Here is a 19,848-nt window from a genome sequence, read left to right as displayed (position 1 = left end):
CCTCTTCTTCAGTTTCCTTCTGTGTGTCAGTGTCCTTGTCCACATTAAGCTGTAGTACGATGGCAGAAGGAAGAGTGCAGGCTCTCCGGATTTGAGAAAGGATTTCTGATTTCTCCACACACATGGGTCTCTCATGTAGGCTAAAACTGTAAGGACATTTGGTTTTTTCTGGGACTGGACAGTCCAAATGCTTCCAAATAAATCATGACATGCAATAGATTTTTTGCAATAGACTTTTGTTATTGCTGGAATATGAATTTATTGCAATGCTTTAGATGGAGGGCTTAAATTTGCCCAAGTTCTGCCACAGGCATCCAGTGCAGTATCTCTGGATTCTTTTTGAAGACATAGAGTCTTTAATATTACTCTGATGTGGGGTTGTATTCTGTCCAAGAAATAGGGGTTCAACTTGCTTTTGTTTTATCAGTAAAATTCTTTAAAATAAAGATTAATAACTGTCAGTTGAGATAGCACATTCTGAGATTATCAACAAAGATTCTTAGTAAAAAATACCGTTTTACATAATTTTTTCAAGAATCAGGCACTAGCCTTTTCAGTCAGTACTCCTTTTCCTAAATTCATGGCAAGTAAGTTTTCTAAGGAATAAGTGAGACTCAATGATGTTGCTCATCTAAGTGTAACACAGAAAAATGACATAGTGTATATTCATTTTATAGGATATTACTTTTACAACTTTAATGCTGTTGGTCCTTATGTCTCATCAGATTTACACTTTCAAAAATTCAGCTGATGATTGGCTACTTTGCAGTTAATCACCGTCTTGCATGATGGACACCCTCATTTTGCCTTAACTACAGTACCAATATGCAATATATTCATTAATTTTGGAGGCAGTCATGTTCTATTGAACAGGAATTTTAGTGTTTTTTAATCAGCCAAAATACAGAAATAATACCCACCTTCTAGTCTAAGTGAATACAAATTGGGCATGCACATGATTTTGCTTGTTTATTTTCCAAAAAGCAATTGGAAAGTTGGCAATACCATTACACTTTCCTGCTTGAACTATATATTTTCCCTGCTATGCTGCTAACTACTTTCTAGATATAGATACACATTTGGTCTAAGATGAGCTTTAAAGGTTTATTACATGTAAATGAGAACATAGACATTATTTCTCACTATACTCATGATACAGGATTTAACACACACTTTCTAAAAGTAAATTATAACCAGACAGCGTAGCATTTAGGCAATGGCCGTATCCATGCAGTGCACATATTGCATACTGTATTCACGTACTCACCTTAAGTTAAAATACGTGCTATGCCTCTGTTTGGAAATAATATCATTTTTACATCACTGTAAAAAATGCTAAAATATTTCTGAAAATTTGCTTTTTCTTAGAAAAAGCATTTACATGAAAATTAAACTGTGCTATGAATCCAAAGAATATATTTTTGGAGTAGAAGACTCCAGCATTATCAATTTGAACTGATAAAATGTTAGCATCCTCCAAATATCACTTCTACTTGTTTCTTTTCATTTCTGAGACCAAATCCCTCTCCATTTTACATTTAATATTTTTTCTTCATTTTTCAGTCAATGTCAGTAAAAACGGAGGAATTTTGTAGGACTTGTCAGAGGAACTTAAATCCCTGAAAGAGAGAAGGACCTAAATGATGTGTTATTTTATTCTGCATTAGAAATAAAGTAGTGCGCACCAGCATTTAAGATACAGTGACAGGGAGGGAAAAAATTACACCAACAGCAAGCAGATGGTTTGGAACACAGATTCTTACATTAAGACTTTATACAGCAGCTTTTTACAAGCTTCTAAATCATACAGGAGTGAGAGGAGCAAGATGTCTTAATGCATCCAATGTATTCACAAAAACATAGAGTTTGGTAAAAGCCTCAATATGGGACCAGTTATGTGAAAAAAAGTCATTATGAAAATTCCACTTTTAGCATTAAAAAAATCTAAGCAGGATGTGAAAATGAAGATAAGAGCAACCAGAGTTGTGGTTTTACTGAGAAATATATATCAGCTCACACACAGGGAGAGTACTAGAAGACAAAATTAAACCCCTTAATTCTGAACACAGGCTGCAAAATGTTCAAGTCTTTTTGCATAGAATTACTAGTGTGAAAGAGAAAGGCTTTTGAAACTCTTTGAAACAGCAGAATTGTTGAATTAAAAATGCAGATGCTTTAGCTTTCTTATATTTAAAATAAATGTTATGTTAATGCAAAATATTTTATATACAATCTTTTTTTTAAAAAAGCAGAACTTTCAGGACATGCTTATAAAGTACACCAAAAGCATTGTCATTCTGAATTCATAATCATATATGAGGAAATGAAGCAAGAATGAAATCTGTCATTCATCAAAAGAATGAGAGTTTTCAGAAATTTCATCTGGAACAGACTCCCAAAGCTCAGGTGTATTCCTGTTCCAGATATCACTAAAAAAGGATCAGTGAAATAATTTCAGTGAGAGTGACCAAATGAAGATCATCTTCACTTAAAAACTGTGGCAGATCCACTCATTTGCCCATACCTTTAAGGAATTCGTCATGTCACAATTAAAAGTTTACAGAACTTTGATAACCATGGATTGATACAAATGAAACCACTGCATTGAAACAAACCAGATCTGATTAAAAATCTTGTACATTCCTTCAAGATCTGCTGTTGCTGCAGCCAAAGGAATTACATCTTAATATCCTAAAATGACTCTTTTTCTGCATACCTTGCTGGTATTAGTATGAAAAGTGCATTCTCTTATAAAATATGGTACTGTAATCTGATGATTTCAAGAAGACATTATAGTTGGTTTTTTTTAAACATTTATGCACATTTGTGGTTCAGCATTTATGTATGCAAGAAACACTCTGGCAGTAAAAGCAAGATTTTTCAAAGGACTCAAATGATGGCTCATTATATTTTTACTGAATTTCAATTAAAGTTTCTATTTATTTCAGTAGAAGTGGGACTAGCTCAGTGCTTTAGAAAATAATACCTAGGTTTAATACATCCATGTTTTAAATGTTGGCTTTCTCAGGATACTGCTTGACTTGAAACTTTTCCCTTTAAGTCACCTATTGAAACAACTATCTGATTTTTTTGTAATTCTTAATTTGTAATACTCATGACATTATAGCAGCTAACTGCAAAAATTGTTTGCTTAGTAGAGCACTGATTGGCTAGACTGTCCTTTCAGAAACTTTCAGCATCACTGAGATTAGGCATTAAACCACCATTCAGATATTAGGATTACATCTACATGTGGGATGAAGTGAATTTTACTCCACAGGGAATTGTATTCCTGTAGGAAGACTGAGGTGAACTTGAAGGTTCAGCTATTCCTTGGCAAGACAGATAATGCAGTGGTGGATGCCTAGTCTTGGCCATGGTGTTCTCTCTGTAATACGAACCTATGGCTAAAGTAAACCTGACAGAAGAAAAACTTGCTACCCTCTTTGCTGAACAGGCAGACAGTGACTTAAATTGGTTCTAGGAAAAGGCAGCGAGAAAAATTTATGCAGGAGGAAAAATTCTTAGGGCAGCAGCTTAGAAATGGTTATCTTCTAGCAGGGAAAATTCAAATTGTGTTCTTTAGCCTTTGCTTACAACAGAAAGAGATTGTGCTTTCTCATCTCTGTGTCTGAGCAACGGCTTCATTGTTATGCAGCAACTTATTTTTCCACAAAGAAAAGCAAGAATTAACAGTGACTTCAATGTTAAGAGTTTCCTACATGTAGATTGTCCCAAGCATATTTTCATAAACGTGAAGAAGATTTTCAGTAGCAACCACAGCATTCCAGCTGACACCGCTTGTTTTAGTAGAACTAGTAGACCACTAGTGGCAAACTTCAGGAGACAATTACTTCATTCTGATGCATTTCTTCTCTAGTGGTCTATAAATTCTGGAATTTCAGTTGAAAAGGGAATTTAATCAGAAATATCATGACGAGACATTCCTGAGTATGCTATTCAGTTGTGAATCAATGATGCTTTGACTGGGATTTTGTTCTTCTGCCTGATTCTTGTAAATCGTGAGTGGAGAATAATAGGGAACACAAAAATTAAAACCATAAAATCCAACATCAAAATTCTAAGGTAATATTACTGTACAAATTTGAAATTCCATGGCAGTAAATTCTTGAGAGATCACAGAATGGTTTAGTTTGGAAGGGTTCCAAAATGGGCCCACCCACCATAGGCAGGGACACTTTCCACTAGACCAGGCTCCTCAGAGCCCAGTCCAACCTGGCCTTGAATTCCTTCAGGGAGGGGGCATCCACAGCATCTCTGGGCAACCTGTTCAGTGCCTCACCACATTCCCAAACAGAATGTAACATGTAATCTAAACCCACACTCTTTTCATTTAAAGTCATTCCCATTTGTTCTATCACTATATACTCTTGAAAGTCCCTCACCAGCTCTCTCATTATTTCTTCCTTATTCAAGTCTATAAGATCCTCAGGAAAATAATAACACCAGATTCCCATGACACAATTTTTATCTAAATATTTGGATTTATAAATAAATATATGCAATATATATAATGTAAAATTATTTAGATTTATTCTTTCAATATAAATAAATGTAATTTTAAGAATATCTTCTATTTTCAGAAATAATGATCAACATTTTATATTAATCAGGTTTAAAATACAGAATATAAAAACAAGTTTGAGTTCAATAGGCATGTAGATTGGTACATTCTCTCTCTGTTTTAAAAATTTTAATAAATCTATTGCTTGATTTTCATCTGGTATATGAATTATTGAATTATTAATAATTATTGAAAACGTATTTATTATTTCTCTGTATGCTTCTCAGAACCTTTCTTTGTGTTAGAGAATGGTGGGTTTTTTTCATCAGTGTGAAAATGAGTTAGAATCTAACACCATTTCTAAACGTGACCTGTTAAATTGGAATAGTAATTGTAATAAGCTTTCTGTGCATAATGAAAACAATCTAAAACTTAATTGTGTAATTAAACTGAGTACTTCTTGTAACAAACTGGTGAGTATCTTTTAATGACACTATAAATCTAACCTAATCTAAATTCTATTTAATATCTCACTAAGAAGAATATTTCCTTTGCTTAAATGCTTGTCTCAAAAATTAGTTCTGAAATTAGCATATGGTGGCATTTCCATTCTTAAAGGAACTCCTACATATAACTCTGTTTCATATAAGATTTGCAGTCATCACAGAAAAAAAAAGCATTGCCCACTGTATTTAATATTTTTTGCAATTCAATACATTATTTGCAGCTTACAAGACTTATGCTGTGATCAACCAATCATGTTTTATTCAACCTCTCAGGTCACCATGAAGAATTAATAAAATCATAAATGTCCAGTAATGGATAATAGAAATGACAATTACTTCCTATTAAGATTGTCTAATTTCTGCTAGATTTTGTTTATTTAAGTGGACTTCCTTTGGCTCAGTCTCTGAGGGTGGTTTAGACTACAAGTTCTGCAGCACGACTTAATTCCCAAAGATGCCCAGAAACAATGAGTGTGTTTATTTTGATGGCAGAGATGGCTTTGAGACAGCCAAAGTTGTGAGCATCTCAGGAGTCAGGTAGTTGGAAGAGTTAAGTAAGCTGTGATAGATAAGTGAAAAGATAACTAATCTCTGAGCAAGTTCCGATGGGGACAGTCTCTAAAATTTATTCTGATAGCATCTTACTTGAGTTGTAGTTCAATTCAAAGATCAATTCAAAATGCCACTAAAGAATGACTAGAAAACACATTTTGTATAATGTTGCAGGAAGGAGACATAGGAATTGAACTTCTTGTAGGCTGTCTGGATATGAATATCACAAACTGTGGAGGGAGCAGAAAACATTCATAAAGAAGAAAGTCCCTCTGCATCCTCAGAACAGGCCCCTTGGAAAAACATAGCTTAAAGAAAAGAAATGGCTTGTTAAATAGGCTAGCTTTGAATGTAAAATCCCTCGGGGATTGCTTAGAATGTAGAGTTCCCTTGGTAATTGGTGCAAACTGCAAAACCCTCAAAAGATATAAAAACCCCTGTAAAACCCTAACCGTTGTATGTGCTAGACTGGATGCCTTCACAGAATAAATTATGGATTTGTGCCTTTCTACAAATTCCAGTCTCTTCACCTCGGTGGTCTGAGAGCTCGCCGTGAGCCAAAATTGTATCTGGGCAAGGCTTGGGAACTTGCTCCATTGCTGAGGACTGCTGAAGCAGTCTTAAGGATCCCAAAGGGACCCCAAAAACCCCACTAGAGACAACAAACCTTTCTATTTTATCTAAATCTAAACTCTTCAATTGAACTTGTACCTTTCATGCTAAAAAAGTAGTTTCCGATGGGGCTAAATCCACACTTCCATGCAGCTTAGCTCCCATCCCACACACTGGGAATGCAAGGACTCCATAACCCTGACCAGCATACATCAGTATTTATATTCTTAGTGACTTGTTGAATGCTCAACTTTAAGCAAATATAAAGGCATGTTGTTAAAATATGCTCTGAAGTTCAGTATTCAAAAAAAAAAAAAATTAGAAGCCATTTGAACTTCTATGCAAGAGATTTTCTCCTTCTGGCTCCTAAGTTTGAAATCATGAGGAATTTATAGTTATCTCCAATAGACAAAGAATAAATGCCTAACTAAATTAATTTTGGCTCTTTCTTGAGCTGCTCAGGATATGGGACCTATTTATCCATTGATTTGGTGAAAACTTGAAGTCTTAAAATGTCAGCACAATATTGTGCAGCTCTTTCTTCTTGATCTTTCATCACTATGTGGTTTTACATTGCATAGAAACAAGTAGGTGATATAAATTTAAACACTGCTTTTCATGTTATGGACCAATTATTGCTGGTGACTGGTTAGTAAGTAGCATGTATGGATACAGTCACTATTATTGTGTTTTATTTTTATACAATTTTATACAATATAGTCAACTGAATGCTTTTAAAGGGAAATCATGGGGAAAAAATACTGGCTTCCTTGAAAGATTATTGAGGTCAGTTGGAAAGAATTTATTCACTTCTATATATCTTAAATTAGCTGCAGTGAATCCTTTCAGATGATTTTTAATAAAGATATGCAAATAAAATTAAGTAAAAGTGTAGAAGAAACAACAAGCAATTGTAATGAGGAGGTTGCACAGATTATTTCCTGAGCTGCAAAGTAAGGATGAGAGGGAAGCAGTACATGGACAAGTTTTATAAAGAAAACTTTAAACCCATAAATCTTTAGTAGAAAACCAAGAGGTGAAAATCAAAACCTACCACTAGTATTCTGAAAGGATTTGTACGATGAATAATATATGTTTCATGGAAAGAAAATTAATTTTCTCAGATGAAAATATTATGAATACACTAGAAATTAATTCAAACTGAGGAACTAGTAAAAACTATGACAAGGTATTACAAAGATATTGAAAAGGTGGATAGAAGAGAGGATACCAAAAAGTAGCCAGGACAAGACACTTAATGAAAAATAGTCCATCAAACAAAAAGGCAAAGACATGAAAAGTTGAAAAAAAGGTTATTGAATTAGCCACGTCTTCAAAATAGTTATGTGATTTTTTGGTTGATTGGTTGGTTCTAATCATTAGTAACATGATTGCAGATTCCTTGTGTATTTCAAACAGAATCAGCCTGAAGAACACACAGTGCATAGGGGGAAATGTTAAAATGGAAGAGGAAGATGGTGAACTAAGCATCGTGTAAGGTATGTCACTCTCATGTCTGTCATCTTTTTTAAGCATGGAAGACTCAGCTTAGCAGAGGAAAACAGTGCCTAGCTGGAATAACTAATGTGAAGAAGCAATTGTTGCTTACAAAAAAACCCAAAATTATCAATTGCACTTAACTATTATTTAATTTTTAAAGAATTTTCATCATGGTATTTTAGCAGCACAATATTTTTTGAAAGAAGATTAAAAGTTTAATGTAGGACTCCTACAGAGTTGAAGGTCCAGGTCTGCATTCACAATTATTCCCAATAATTATTTTTGCTTTATCCAGGAGCAGACATAATCTGTCTGAGTCAGAATGATTCTGAGCCATATATGTAGCATCAAGAATCTTACTATAGGGAACAGTCTGGTGTTAATTCCTAGGAAAATAAAGACATGTTAAAAATGCATACAAAAACATAAAATATCCACAGAATACGGGATTTATGCTAACTGATTTTGAAAGATGGAAAACACAGGATAATTGTATCACACATTTATGTTCATTAAAAAATGATTTTGGAATCCCAGTAGTGTTAAGTGAAATAATTTGCAACATTCATTAATCTTCATTTGTTTACTTTGTTTGCTTGCTTTGTTTACTTTGATTTTATTTGTAATATATATTCTTCACATGAGGACACTGTATCATTCCAGGAACATGAATTTTACTCCTAATGTTTCTCTATACGTTCATATCCCCACTTGAAAGAAAAAATAATTATAATTTTATTTCAAGAATTTATTTCTCTGTCCATGTCAGTAAGTGTATCATGGAACAAAATTGAAAGAAATTAACTAGAAGTGCTTACCTTTAAGCATGGAAAATAATGAGGCAGCAAAACTTCCTGATTATTCTGTTAAAATTGAACAGAATCCAGCCTATTTTAATCCTTGGAGTAACTCATATTAAACATTTTTTTTTTGTCCAAGCAATGCAAATGGTTTCAATACAGTAGGTTATTCAGCTGTACGAGGATTGGAAATAACTTGCAGCATCTTCATCACAGATGGAAGTACAAAGGGAAAACTTTCCTTTGTGTTACAATTGCTAGTGAGGAGAGTGTGTAACCATGCCTTGTCACTATATACCAACTGCAGGTACTCAGGAGACACTGTGATAGATGATTTTCCCACTGCATGGTTTTTTTCCAGTCTCCTGAGAATTCTTTCATTTGTAAAGCAGATTCTTCTCTGTCGTCTTCCAGCCATCAAACAAAACTTACGTGTACAAGGTTTCAAGAAGACAAAACTGTTGGTCCAATTTTTCTACAGCTGACAGTGAAATATTTTACTGTCAGTCTTTCCTCTGTCCACTACCAAATACTATTCTGATATTCTCCTCCATCTTCCCACTGAAGAACTGATCCAAATCATCCTTTGAGATGTTTCTGCATTAATTTAATAATCATATCCAAGACTCAGATGAGTCAATATAATTTCCTTTGCAAAAAATAGTCTGGGGCAAGGGAAGAATACTGATTGAGAAATTTTTAAAAGACAACATTGAAAAAATGTCGAATAATACTCTATGCTATGCTAATGACAATACCAACCTGAAGGGTCAAAGAATTAGAAAGAGCTCTGGAAAATGTGCTAGTCTCTTATTTTGTAAGATTTTCTGCACCATAAAAATCTTGAAAAAAAAACCCAGAAGAAAAATTACTTAATCTGAGCATAAATTATTCATCTTGCACTGTTTAGGATGTTTCAGGTGAGACAAACATTCTTGATGGGATTTGTGGGTGATGATTTAACTTCAAGATATGACTGAGGGGATTTCATTGCCTATCTTCCACCATTGCAATACTGACTTTTATTACTAACCTCACAGAAATACTTTTTAACAGCACATTCTCTCTTTTTCAATTGCCTTTCTGCCTTACTTCTACTGCATTTTTATTGCCCTCATCTATCCAAGTTATGCCATCAGCAACTACAATAGTTTTTCTAGGAAAAAAATACGTGTTTTTCTAGGAAAAAAATACGTGTATTTCTAGTACATGGATTGAACATCTGTTTGTAATCATTGTCTGCAAATAGATTAATTTCACCAGGGTCACTGAATTTCAGAGTTTCTTGGTAAACTTTTTTATAAACAATTACAGCTTGAAATATGGCTTTAAAATAGATGAAAGGGGAACAGTATTGTCAGGGGTGTTTCTTCCTGCTTTATTGCATTCTTTTTGTCATCTACTGCTGCTACCATTTTCAAAAGAAATATAGAAACATCATACAACACAGGCAGATTAAACTCAAAAGGACCACTGCACCTTAGCATTTCTTTTCATAAACTGTATAAAGACAGAATCTTCTCAGAAACACATCTCTTATTATAGAAACACCAAATACAAAGGGTATGTACAGGATAAGGTTAACAAACTCATAGGCAAGATTCTAACTACACTTGATAGCAAACAAGACCAAGCCTCATTTAAATAAGAATGGCTGAAATGGCAAAATGAAATCCAACAGCTGCCATGAATCTTGCTCAATCATTTATGAATAAAAAATAATTTCCAAAATTCCCCAGAAGAAAAAACTTTTACCGACTGACATACCAGTGACAAGCTTGAATTTTCTGGACACTGGAATGCCAGTTCTTTTTCTATGACTTGAAATATTCTATGTAATATTAAATTGCACCTCATTCATGCCACTCTTGACATCATTCTGATAAGAAGGGCACTCACAACCGCATTTATGTTTTGAAGGAAGAAAGAAAATAGTGCAGTCAAAAGGCTTTTCACTGCTGGAGAATGACCACAGTACTCTGAACTCTACTGACATAGGGGTCTACAGTAAATTTGGATGTATCCAAGTATGTGAGAGAAAATTAAGACATACGAAAACTCATATAGAGACGAGCACTGTAATCAGGATTTTATTTGAATGCCTTTCCTGAAGGTTTCAGATGGGTTAAACCACAGCTGCAGGAAATTTAATGTCTTTTGTGTGAAATGAGTCTAGATGACTCTTTGATTCAAATTACAAAAAAATCATTCCACAAGCAGAGAATTATTCCTTAATTTTAAGGATGTAAAGGAAAAGTAAATTTTAGATTTAACAATAAATATTCAGAAATTTAATCAGATAAAGAGCCAGCTAATCTCCATGTATGCTAGACTTAATTATATGTTATCTGTTTTTTATATTAATAATAAACATGAGGATTGAATGGCTGGTCAAACAGTTCTATCATAATTTCTTGAAGAGTTCATGTGAGAAAATTCTTTATCCATGTTCAATATGCATTATTAATCCCTCCCTGATGACTAAGAAGTATTCAGAAAAAATAACTTTTTTCCTGAAGAACTGCATTCCTTCTCAGATGTTCAGGATTAGGAACTGTTACAAAATCTTTTTCTGTTCCTTCATCAGGCTAAAGAGACAAATAGAAGTGTTCTAAATAAGTACCCTGTTAGAACCCAGAAACCAGTTTAGAATCCCTGAGATTTGACAATTTAGATGAGCTGATTAACCACCTGTGATAGGACTCCTGCTCCTTGCAAATTGTGTTATTACAAAGCTGTGATCCAGTGTTCTCAGTATTTCAAATGTCTTTAGGAAGTCCACAGGGTACTGCAAACCTGAGCATACAAAATTAAGTTTGCATTTGTATTAAACTGTGTAAATATATTTTTAATTGGAGAAGACCTATAGTATCAATGTATATGCTTCCGTAACTTTCATCCAGTTCATTTGAGAGTATGGATCTAGATCTACTAGCCAGCAGAAAGTGATAATCTGCTGTGTAATTTTGAGAATTCAAGACTATTAAAAACTTCTTTTCACTTTTATACTATCTTCAAACTCTTTCAATGTTAACAAGCTCATTTCACAATTAACAATATAAGAGCAAAATATTTCTTCTTTGAATACAGAATCTTTATGTAAAACATAACATATTTACCTTATGTAAGAGGAAAATTAGCTTTCTGGAAGAAAATGTTCAAGTTGGACTAAATAAACTCCTGAGAGTTTTCCAGTGGTAAAATGTATTAATTTTCAGTTTTTAATAATCAAAGTGAACTTACAAATTACCATTTTCAATTTTCAATCTGTCATAACATGCTCAATGACTGTTATTACAGAGTCATTGCCAGAAAAATATTGATGCAATGATGAAGCTTTCAGAAGTCTTCAGTGTATTCAATGTACTCAGATCTTTAGTCATGAAGGACATCAATTGATTGCAATTATTAAACATATAAAGAACTTGAACTCTTGTTATACTTATTTTACAGATTAAATGATTTAAATTGTTCACTACTTACCCCTGTTCTTTGAACTTCCAAGAAAATTGCTCTTTGAAATGATTTCTCCCACATTGCCAATTCACTGCCCAGCTCTACGTTGAAATAATGGCTCTTGCCATGTCCAACCATAACACTGAAACAATACGGCCTCTGGTCTTCAAGATCAAAGTCCTGGTGAATACCTAAATACAAGTTTGCTTGTAGCCAGCAATCATCAGCAAGCCAGAGCTGAAAGACACGTTTCAGTATGTGATCATCATCTGGCAAAACCAAACAACTGAAGCAACACTGTCTTCATTAAGTGATGGGTACTATGGCATTATGTCAACAATTATGTTGAAGAAATGGTCTAGGAGTTAAATAATTCTGTCAAAGAGAGCTTTCTTTTCTTCTTATTTGCTTTATCCCCTATCTTTTAATCCAAGCTACTACTGCAGTCTCAAAATACTGTCAAAATTACCTAAGCAATACATATTTAAAACGAGTTTGTACTGCTAAATTGTTTACAGTGAAAAAAGAAGGAAATCCCTGAATGTTTCAATACATTTTGAGAGCTGTGTTCCAGCTCTGCAGGAGCCTATAATGACTCCATTCTACTTGGGTTCCGATGTGCTAAACCCCAAGGAATGCAGTTATTTATCAAGCACTCCTAGGGTTAGTTCTGGAAATGACAACATGAGCATGCCCTCTGATAGCTGTCAATGCTGTTCTCTAACTACAAGGAGACTGAAACAAGATCCTGCTATTATCTTCAGGATAAAGAAGAGAAACTTTGCATTACACTTTCATAATAAAAATATACCAACAATAGAATGTTTTGTAAATGTCAACAAATTAATACAAGAAACATCCCTAATATTTCAAGACTTTGTTCATTAACATAAATACAGAGGAAAACTAAATAAAAAAGCTACTACTTATACATCTAAGTATTTTCACAGCCAGAATTTCCAAATTACCCATATTTTAATTTTTATATTTGTAAGATAGAAGCTTTCCCTATCCCCATTTCTCTGTGATATCATGGGGCAGAAAAGACTGAAACCCCAAAATAATTATCAATGACTCATGGGGCATCTTGGGAGCAGCACATATTCCCATCAGGGTACACAGCACTGTATTGTTAAAATTGACCCTGAAGCTACCTGAGGAGACTTGATGAAGCTCAGTTATTTTACAACACTCCTTTGCACGGTTGAAAAGGAAGTTGAACAAAATTCATGCATATATTCTGGTGTTCAGCAGCTGTGCAGTGACAGGTATTACATCTGCTTCAAGACTCAGTGCTGCATATTCTGGCTTGTAGACTACTATATTAGCACTTTTTAATATTTGCATGTGCAAATATCAGGCAATAAAAGAAAATAAAATATTTTTAAGACAATGACTTTTAAAAATGAATTTTAAAAATTACAGTAAGAGTTTGAATTATGAGGCAAGCTATAAGAATAAACACCTGCAATGTAAGACATTACATTTCAAATCATCTGGTTGTTACCACCAGATGACCAGAAATATGAAGGGCATATTATATATATACATATTTGTGTATTTATATGTATGTATACATATACCCAAATTTAAAATATATCAAACATTCTGTTTTAAAATTTAATTTCCTCATTGGATTCCTATTTTCCATATTTAACTCCTGCATCATAATAAACACAGATGAGAAGCTTATGAGATGAGACGTGCAACAGGACCTCTCCTTAAAATCCATCTTTCATGACAAGATATAATAACGCACTTTCTCATAGTTTTGACTAGTTCTAACCAGCTTCTGAAAGTCCTTAAGAACACCCTCCTCAAATGGCAGCTTTTACAACATAACTATTATATGTCATGCAGGAACCTTAATCTCTTATAATTTTTTGGATTTGTTCTGCTTGCCTCATTGTCATACTAAAGAATCAACAGAAAAGATGTTAAGGAGTTCAATTTGAGCTTTTGCACTTTAGCTTATGTATTCATGAAGACTGGTAATTAAGCATTCATTTATTAAAATGTCAAGAACATTAGAGAGTTGAATCTTGGGTAGTTTATTTCCTCTACTTCTTTTTCTTAATGAAAAATACTGCAGAAGTTGTTCCTGAAATTACCATAATATTCCTGGAAGAACTGAGTTTTAACAGTAACACAAGAGAAAAACCAAAACCAAGCCATAGCAAAATCTTCTCAAAAGGCTTAATGTGTATATATTTCATTAGTGCCTGACTTATTTATGAGCTAAAAGTAAAATTATATAAAATATGAAGGAGACTAAATAAATTATCTGTGACATAACATCTACTTTTTCTCGGTATCTTAGTGATGGGCAGGACCTGAATTTGCCCATATCTTTCCAGATGGACACATGGTGACACAAAAATTATGCCATGCCTACAAGAACATAGCTCTCCTCCTATGCCTCTGGAGCTGAGCTCTAGTCCTGAACTCCAGGACTGCTGTTTTCCTGGCATGGCAGTGCCAAAACACTTCCCTCCCATGTCCTGAATAACTGTTGTATCAGGAAAAAACTCAACAAAAAAAACCCAAAAACCCACTCTCCCCAAACCAAACCAAACCAAACCAAACCAAACCAAACCAAACCAAACCAAACCAAACCAAACCAAACAACAAAAAAAAAGAGAAACACTCAAAAAACAACAACAACAACAACAACAACAACAAAAAACAAACAAAAAACCCCCACCAAACAAAAAAAAACCAACCAAACAAAAAAAAACAAAACAAAAAACCCAAACAAACAAACAAAAAAACTCCACCAATGCCAAACCAAAAACCTTAAGCACTTCTGCATCAGTGCAGGATCTCTTACAGGTAACAGCAATGACCTGCCTTTTCCAAAGCATCAGTGCATGGTCAAAGGAGAAGCAGCAGCGAAGGGCAGCAGCTAGTGAGAACTAAAGAGGAGCTTTAATTTTTCACTGAAACAGTATTTTATCTGAAAAGATGATTTTTTTTTTTCTGAAAAATCTTTACTCTCCTAGACAAATAGGCTCTCATATTAGCCTTATCTCACCTGCAAAGGTTTTGTTTTTGTTGGAGAACAAAATTAATCTATCTGATGCAATTTATTAGAAAATATATTCTATAAGTCAATTATTCACACAAAGTGCTAAGATTTTGCCCCAAATCTTTGACTGGGACAAGTTAGACAGATAATAAGACTTGTTTAGTCGGAGGAAGAAAATTAATTCTAGGGGACACAAACCCAACGTGTTGTCCTTTGTAAAGAAAAACATACTACAATACTTGATACAGCAATCAATACATATGGTACAACAAGGACATAATTTTATGTTTTTAATTACTAAAATGAAAATATCTTTATATGGATCAAGAATTACAGCAAGAACATTCTTCGTTAGGTTTGCTTGAAAATCTGACCCACTAAGAAAAGCCCAATATCATTAGGGTTAGCAGTGTGCCTCATGGATACTTCATGCAGCTCTGATACTGAAAACTTTCTTCAATAAGAAAACATTTTAGTAACTTGCTCACTTGGAGCTTAACTAATTTTCCATTTTCTCTTATACTTTCACAGCTAATGCATTAGCAATTGCAAATAGTATTTTTTAAACAACAGATGAACTGTTTGAATGCAGTTGTTCCTAGTTAAGATTAACTTGAGTTTGTCATCAACAGGAAAAGGTAAAATTTCTTTGCTAAATAAAATCATTGGAACTGTTGGTAAACCTACCTTGTGAATTTTAAATAGAACCTCACAGAGGTTATAGATTTTTTCAGCTCGTACCCAGTCTAGTGTGCTTACCTATAATATAAAAAAAAAAAAATCAACACATTCTTTATTTGAAAATCATGGTCACATGAGAAAAACTGAAAAGGTTTCACCGATAATTATTCTACTGGATCATTTAAATACAGGCACATCACTACATTTAATGTCCAACATTTAGAAAAGACTGTCAAATACTATTAAAATTTTACAGAAACAGGAATTAAAAAGTGTTAAATAATTTCATTTTTTCTTTACCCAGTATGATGGAAAACTCTTTGTAATCTCTGTGGTTAGCTACATAAGCATTTTTATTTCTCAAGATGCTAACGTAGAGAACTCAGTCTCAAACACAGAGTTATTCGGCTTCACGTCTCAATATTAAAAAAAATATTACAATCAATAGACCAAAATATATTCCTAAATTCAGTTTTGAGTTTACATGCACTAGGGAGGCAATAACTCAATATTTAGTCTAAAAATGGAAAAGGACTATGTGACTGCAATATTTAAAATCAAGAATAATATCAACTGTGTGCTCAATAATATGAAAACACCTATTTTTTCTTTTCTTTTGATTTCATTAGTTAATCCTGTTGACATGACAGGCTGTTAAAATCTAAACAGCAAGAATGATGTTTGAAGTTTTTACCAAAATTCTACTTAATGATATGATGTGATAACTCATTTTCTTTTAAAAACAATACCTATCCTATATAGCTCAAGAAAAAAAAAAAAAAATTTACAGGAAAAATTCAATGGGAATATGCATTATTTTTGTTTATATGTTTTAGAGCAAAATCCTAGCTCTTGGGGAATGCACAAGAATGGCTGCATACATAGATGAAGGATTTGACTAGGTTGTAACTCTGTGGCTTTTGGTATATAGAAATAAAGATTTTCGTAACTTTAATAGTAACTTGGATAATTTAAAATTCTAGGGCTGATACAGCTTTGTCCTATTCCCACATCCCACCCAAAAGGAAGAAAGCAGAAAAAATAAGTTAAAACTATTAACATAAAGAAAAACTTGTTTGTCAAACAACTGGTTTATGTGGATGAAAATTAACTAGAAAAACTTTGAAATTCAGTAATAGATTCTTTTTTCTCTGTGTTCACAGTAGCACATAACTAGCCTTTTAAAAACTTTAGTATTTCTCTTGATGATTTTCATGGAGATATCAACATGTTCTGGTTCTTTTAAATTTTATTTTAATGTTTAATTTTCAAGTCTCTTTAACTTCCAAGCTATTAAACAGAATTGTAATAACTTGATGAGAACCCAAACCACAACAACACTTACAGGCCTCTGAGAGGACTTCTGTTGGTTATGAAATGTTACTTCAGAGTCCTTTGGAGGAGTAATGTAAACTTGGTGTTAGTTTCTTTCTAATCTTAACAATCTGAATTAATTCTTAACAATCTAGTCTTCTCCCAGTTTCTCTTAGGTTTAGATTAGGTTTTTGATATGATTGAACTTAGATATTATGAATCACCTACAGAAATGGGACTAAAAGAAGTTCTAGCACCACATCTTTTCAGGATATAGAGGGACTCACATACTAGGATTCTCCATTTCACAGTTTCTATATCTTAACAATCAAATGGAAAACATCACTTGAATACAATACATCCACTAGAATATGTAAAACAGGTTACACACTTTGTTTTACTATGAGCAATGTCTCAAAAATCAAAGCTCAGTTACAGACAGTTAATTTTAAACTGACGTGATAAAAACACATAGTATTAATTAAATTTTTTCAAATTTAAATCTAATGCCAGCTGGTTTAGAAAAGAAATTTAAAGAAATTTTAGGTATTAACTTGTCCTCCCATCACTTTATAAATGGCAGCAATTTTTAAAGACATACTTTTCTATCTTTTAGGTTTACATTTCTATCTTTCATCTTGTAAGTCCATTCAATATTTTATTTGAGTTTTTGCAATTTAATTATTGTACAAATAAGAAATAACAAAAGTTTTGAAAGAACTGAAACAGAGGAATTATAAAGCTAATTCATAAAGAAATATACATTTAAAAAAGGCTCACAATAGAGTGAATACTGCAGGTCTTTGCTTAATCTTATTTCCAGAGAGATATTTTGTACTTTGATGGCTATTTTGAAAAGAAAATAATTAAATAATACATGTTTTGCCCCATTACTGTTGATCCTCCTAAGGGATATTCATGCTTCTTGCAAAAGAAGGTTTAGAGTAGAATGGGGGCTAGTTCTTTGTTTGGTCTTGAATTTCTCGAAGGGAAAGGATCTTTTCCATCTCAGTTAACAGCAGGAGAACACTTTATTGCTGTAAGTGGATAGGCATAGAAGCATAAGCTGATTCATTTGCTGTTTATGAAACTCACTTTGGTGACATGGGCTGACCTGAAAGCTGTTGAGATATGAATGGACTTTCATTTGCTCATATCATTTGTTTTGAGTCCTGAAGATTAATTTTAACTGTTGGGGTTCTTTGCACTATTAATGATGGACAAAGGTGACACTGCTGTGCCATTAAACTAACTCTGAATACTTCAGACTTCTTCCCATTAATTCATGCATCTCTTTCATCTTTTGATGCTGTGTGACCTAATATGCCTTTTTCAGCAGAGGCAAGCAGTGACAGTGACAACTGCTGGCACCTATATAAGCCAAAGTTTTCTTTACCTGTGTATGTCAGAGAAAGGCTACTATACTTACAGAGTGAAACAGTCTGAATACCACTGTTTGCAAGGTGCTCAGAACACAAATGACATGTTGAGAGGAATTTTAAGGAGGCAAAATAAACATATTACAAAGGACTACTAGAATCTAAACAGACAGGTGACATTATTTATAGTTTTATCAGAAGTATCACAGTATGTTGAAGTTTAAAATGTTACTGTTATAGACTGCTTTACTTTTTAAAAACCCACAAATAACCATATACTCTCAGTCAAGGAGAAAAGTTGGAAATAATCAGGAAAGTTCATGAAAATTGCAATATCCTTCATTTGATTTAAAGAATATTCCAATTTATTGCAGGTTATCCATCACCACACATGTAATAACTGGGTAATAAGTAACTGAGATAAATGAGATACTCAAGTATATATCTCAGGCAATGAAATAGTTTTTCTCATTGTTTCCCCTTGGAATAGATCCTGCAGGTATTCTATACATTGCAATTTCTTGGCATGGCAGTATTATTATTTTTTATGAAGCATTTGACAAAACATTTCAAACAGCTATATTCAGAATAGATGACTTACTGAAACATGCTTGCATTCATGTGAATTTAGTTCAGGCAGTTTCAGAAATAGTCTCAAAATACATGAGAGTTGCAATTTGCATTCAATAAGCTTCAACTTTAATTCGTGTTTGTCTACTATGTGAATTTATGACCAAGAAGAGCTGAATGATGTTATTTATATTATTGGCAAACCAACTCCTCAGCTAATGCAGTGCAGTGTGTATTGAATACTTGGTTCTGTAGACATTTAGCTACATTAATCCTTCCAGGAATATTGCAAAACTAAGACATTTGTAAACTCACAGCTAACACTGAGCTGATCAGAAAGATAATAAACCAAACAGAGTTACAAAAATAGGAACCTGGAATTCCAGTTCTAAGTCTATAATGAAAGAGTGAAATAGGTACAAAGAGTTACAAAAGTCCCAAGTCCTTTTTAATTGAGGATGAGTTTCTGCAATTTCCTCATGGTTTAAAAACATGGTTTAAAAAGTCCATTACATTGGAGTTCTGAAAGTAAGTAAACTGGTAAAATCTAGCTTTACATAGACCCGGTAAGCTCAGCATCAGTTCAAACTCATATTCCAAATATACTTGCCTTTGAATATGTGTGCTAATCATTGGCTTTTCTTTAAAAAGTTATGATTTAAAATAGAGAGAAAACAATAACGTTAAACTCATTTTGACACATACATGCTTTAAGCAATTAGCTCACAAAGTTACTCCCTAGAAGAGAACTCAATTTATAAAACAGACATAGAAGACTTTTATGCCTGCTCAGAGATCACCACTAAATAAAGAAATATAGGGTGGATGTAAAAGGGAATCATACTTCAAAACTCACTAAAAACAAACTAACATAACATACTCTTGGACTTTCTCTGAACACAGAATCAGATTCTAGAAGTCTTCA

At 33.4% G+C, this 19,848-nt stretch overlaps 1 protein-coding gene across 3 annotated transcripts in view; it reads right to left on the bottom strand.

Annotated features, from left to right (window-relative positions):
* SNTG2 (syntrophin gamma 2) overlaps window positions 1-19,848 on the bottom strand; it is a 222,223-nt gene that overhangs the window by 27,915 nt on the left and 174,460 nt on the right. For all 3 annotated transcript variants that reach the window (XM_088162358.1, XM_088162356.1, XM_088162357.1), the window contains 2 exons: window positions 15,667-15,738; window positions 11,979-12,188 (listed from right to left, as the gene is read on the bottom strand). In XM_088162358.1, coding sequence (XP_088018484.1) covers window positions 11,979-12,188; window positions 15,667-15,738 — 282 coding nt within the window. The remainder of the gene's footprint in view (window positions 1-11,978; window positions 12,189-15,666; window positions 15,739-19,848) is intronic.

The sequence above is a fragment of the Sturnus vulgaris genome, chromosome 3 (assembly GCF_052056855.1).
Source record: "Sturnus vulgaris isolate bStuVul1 chromosome 3, bStuVul1.hap1, whole genome shotgun sequence".
In the NCBI taxonomy this organism is placed as follows: Eukaryota; Metazoa; Chordata; class Aves; order Passeriformes; family Sturnidae; genus Sturnus; species Sturnus vulgaris.
This window is presented reverse-complemented; position numbering and strand designations above follow the sequence as displayed.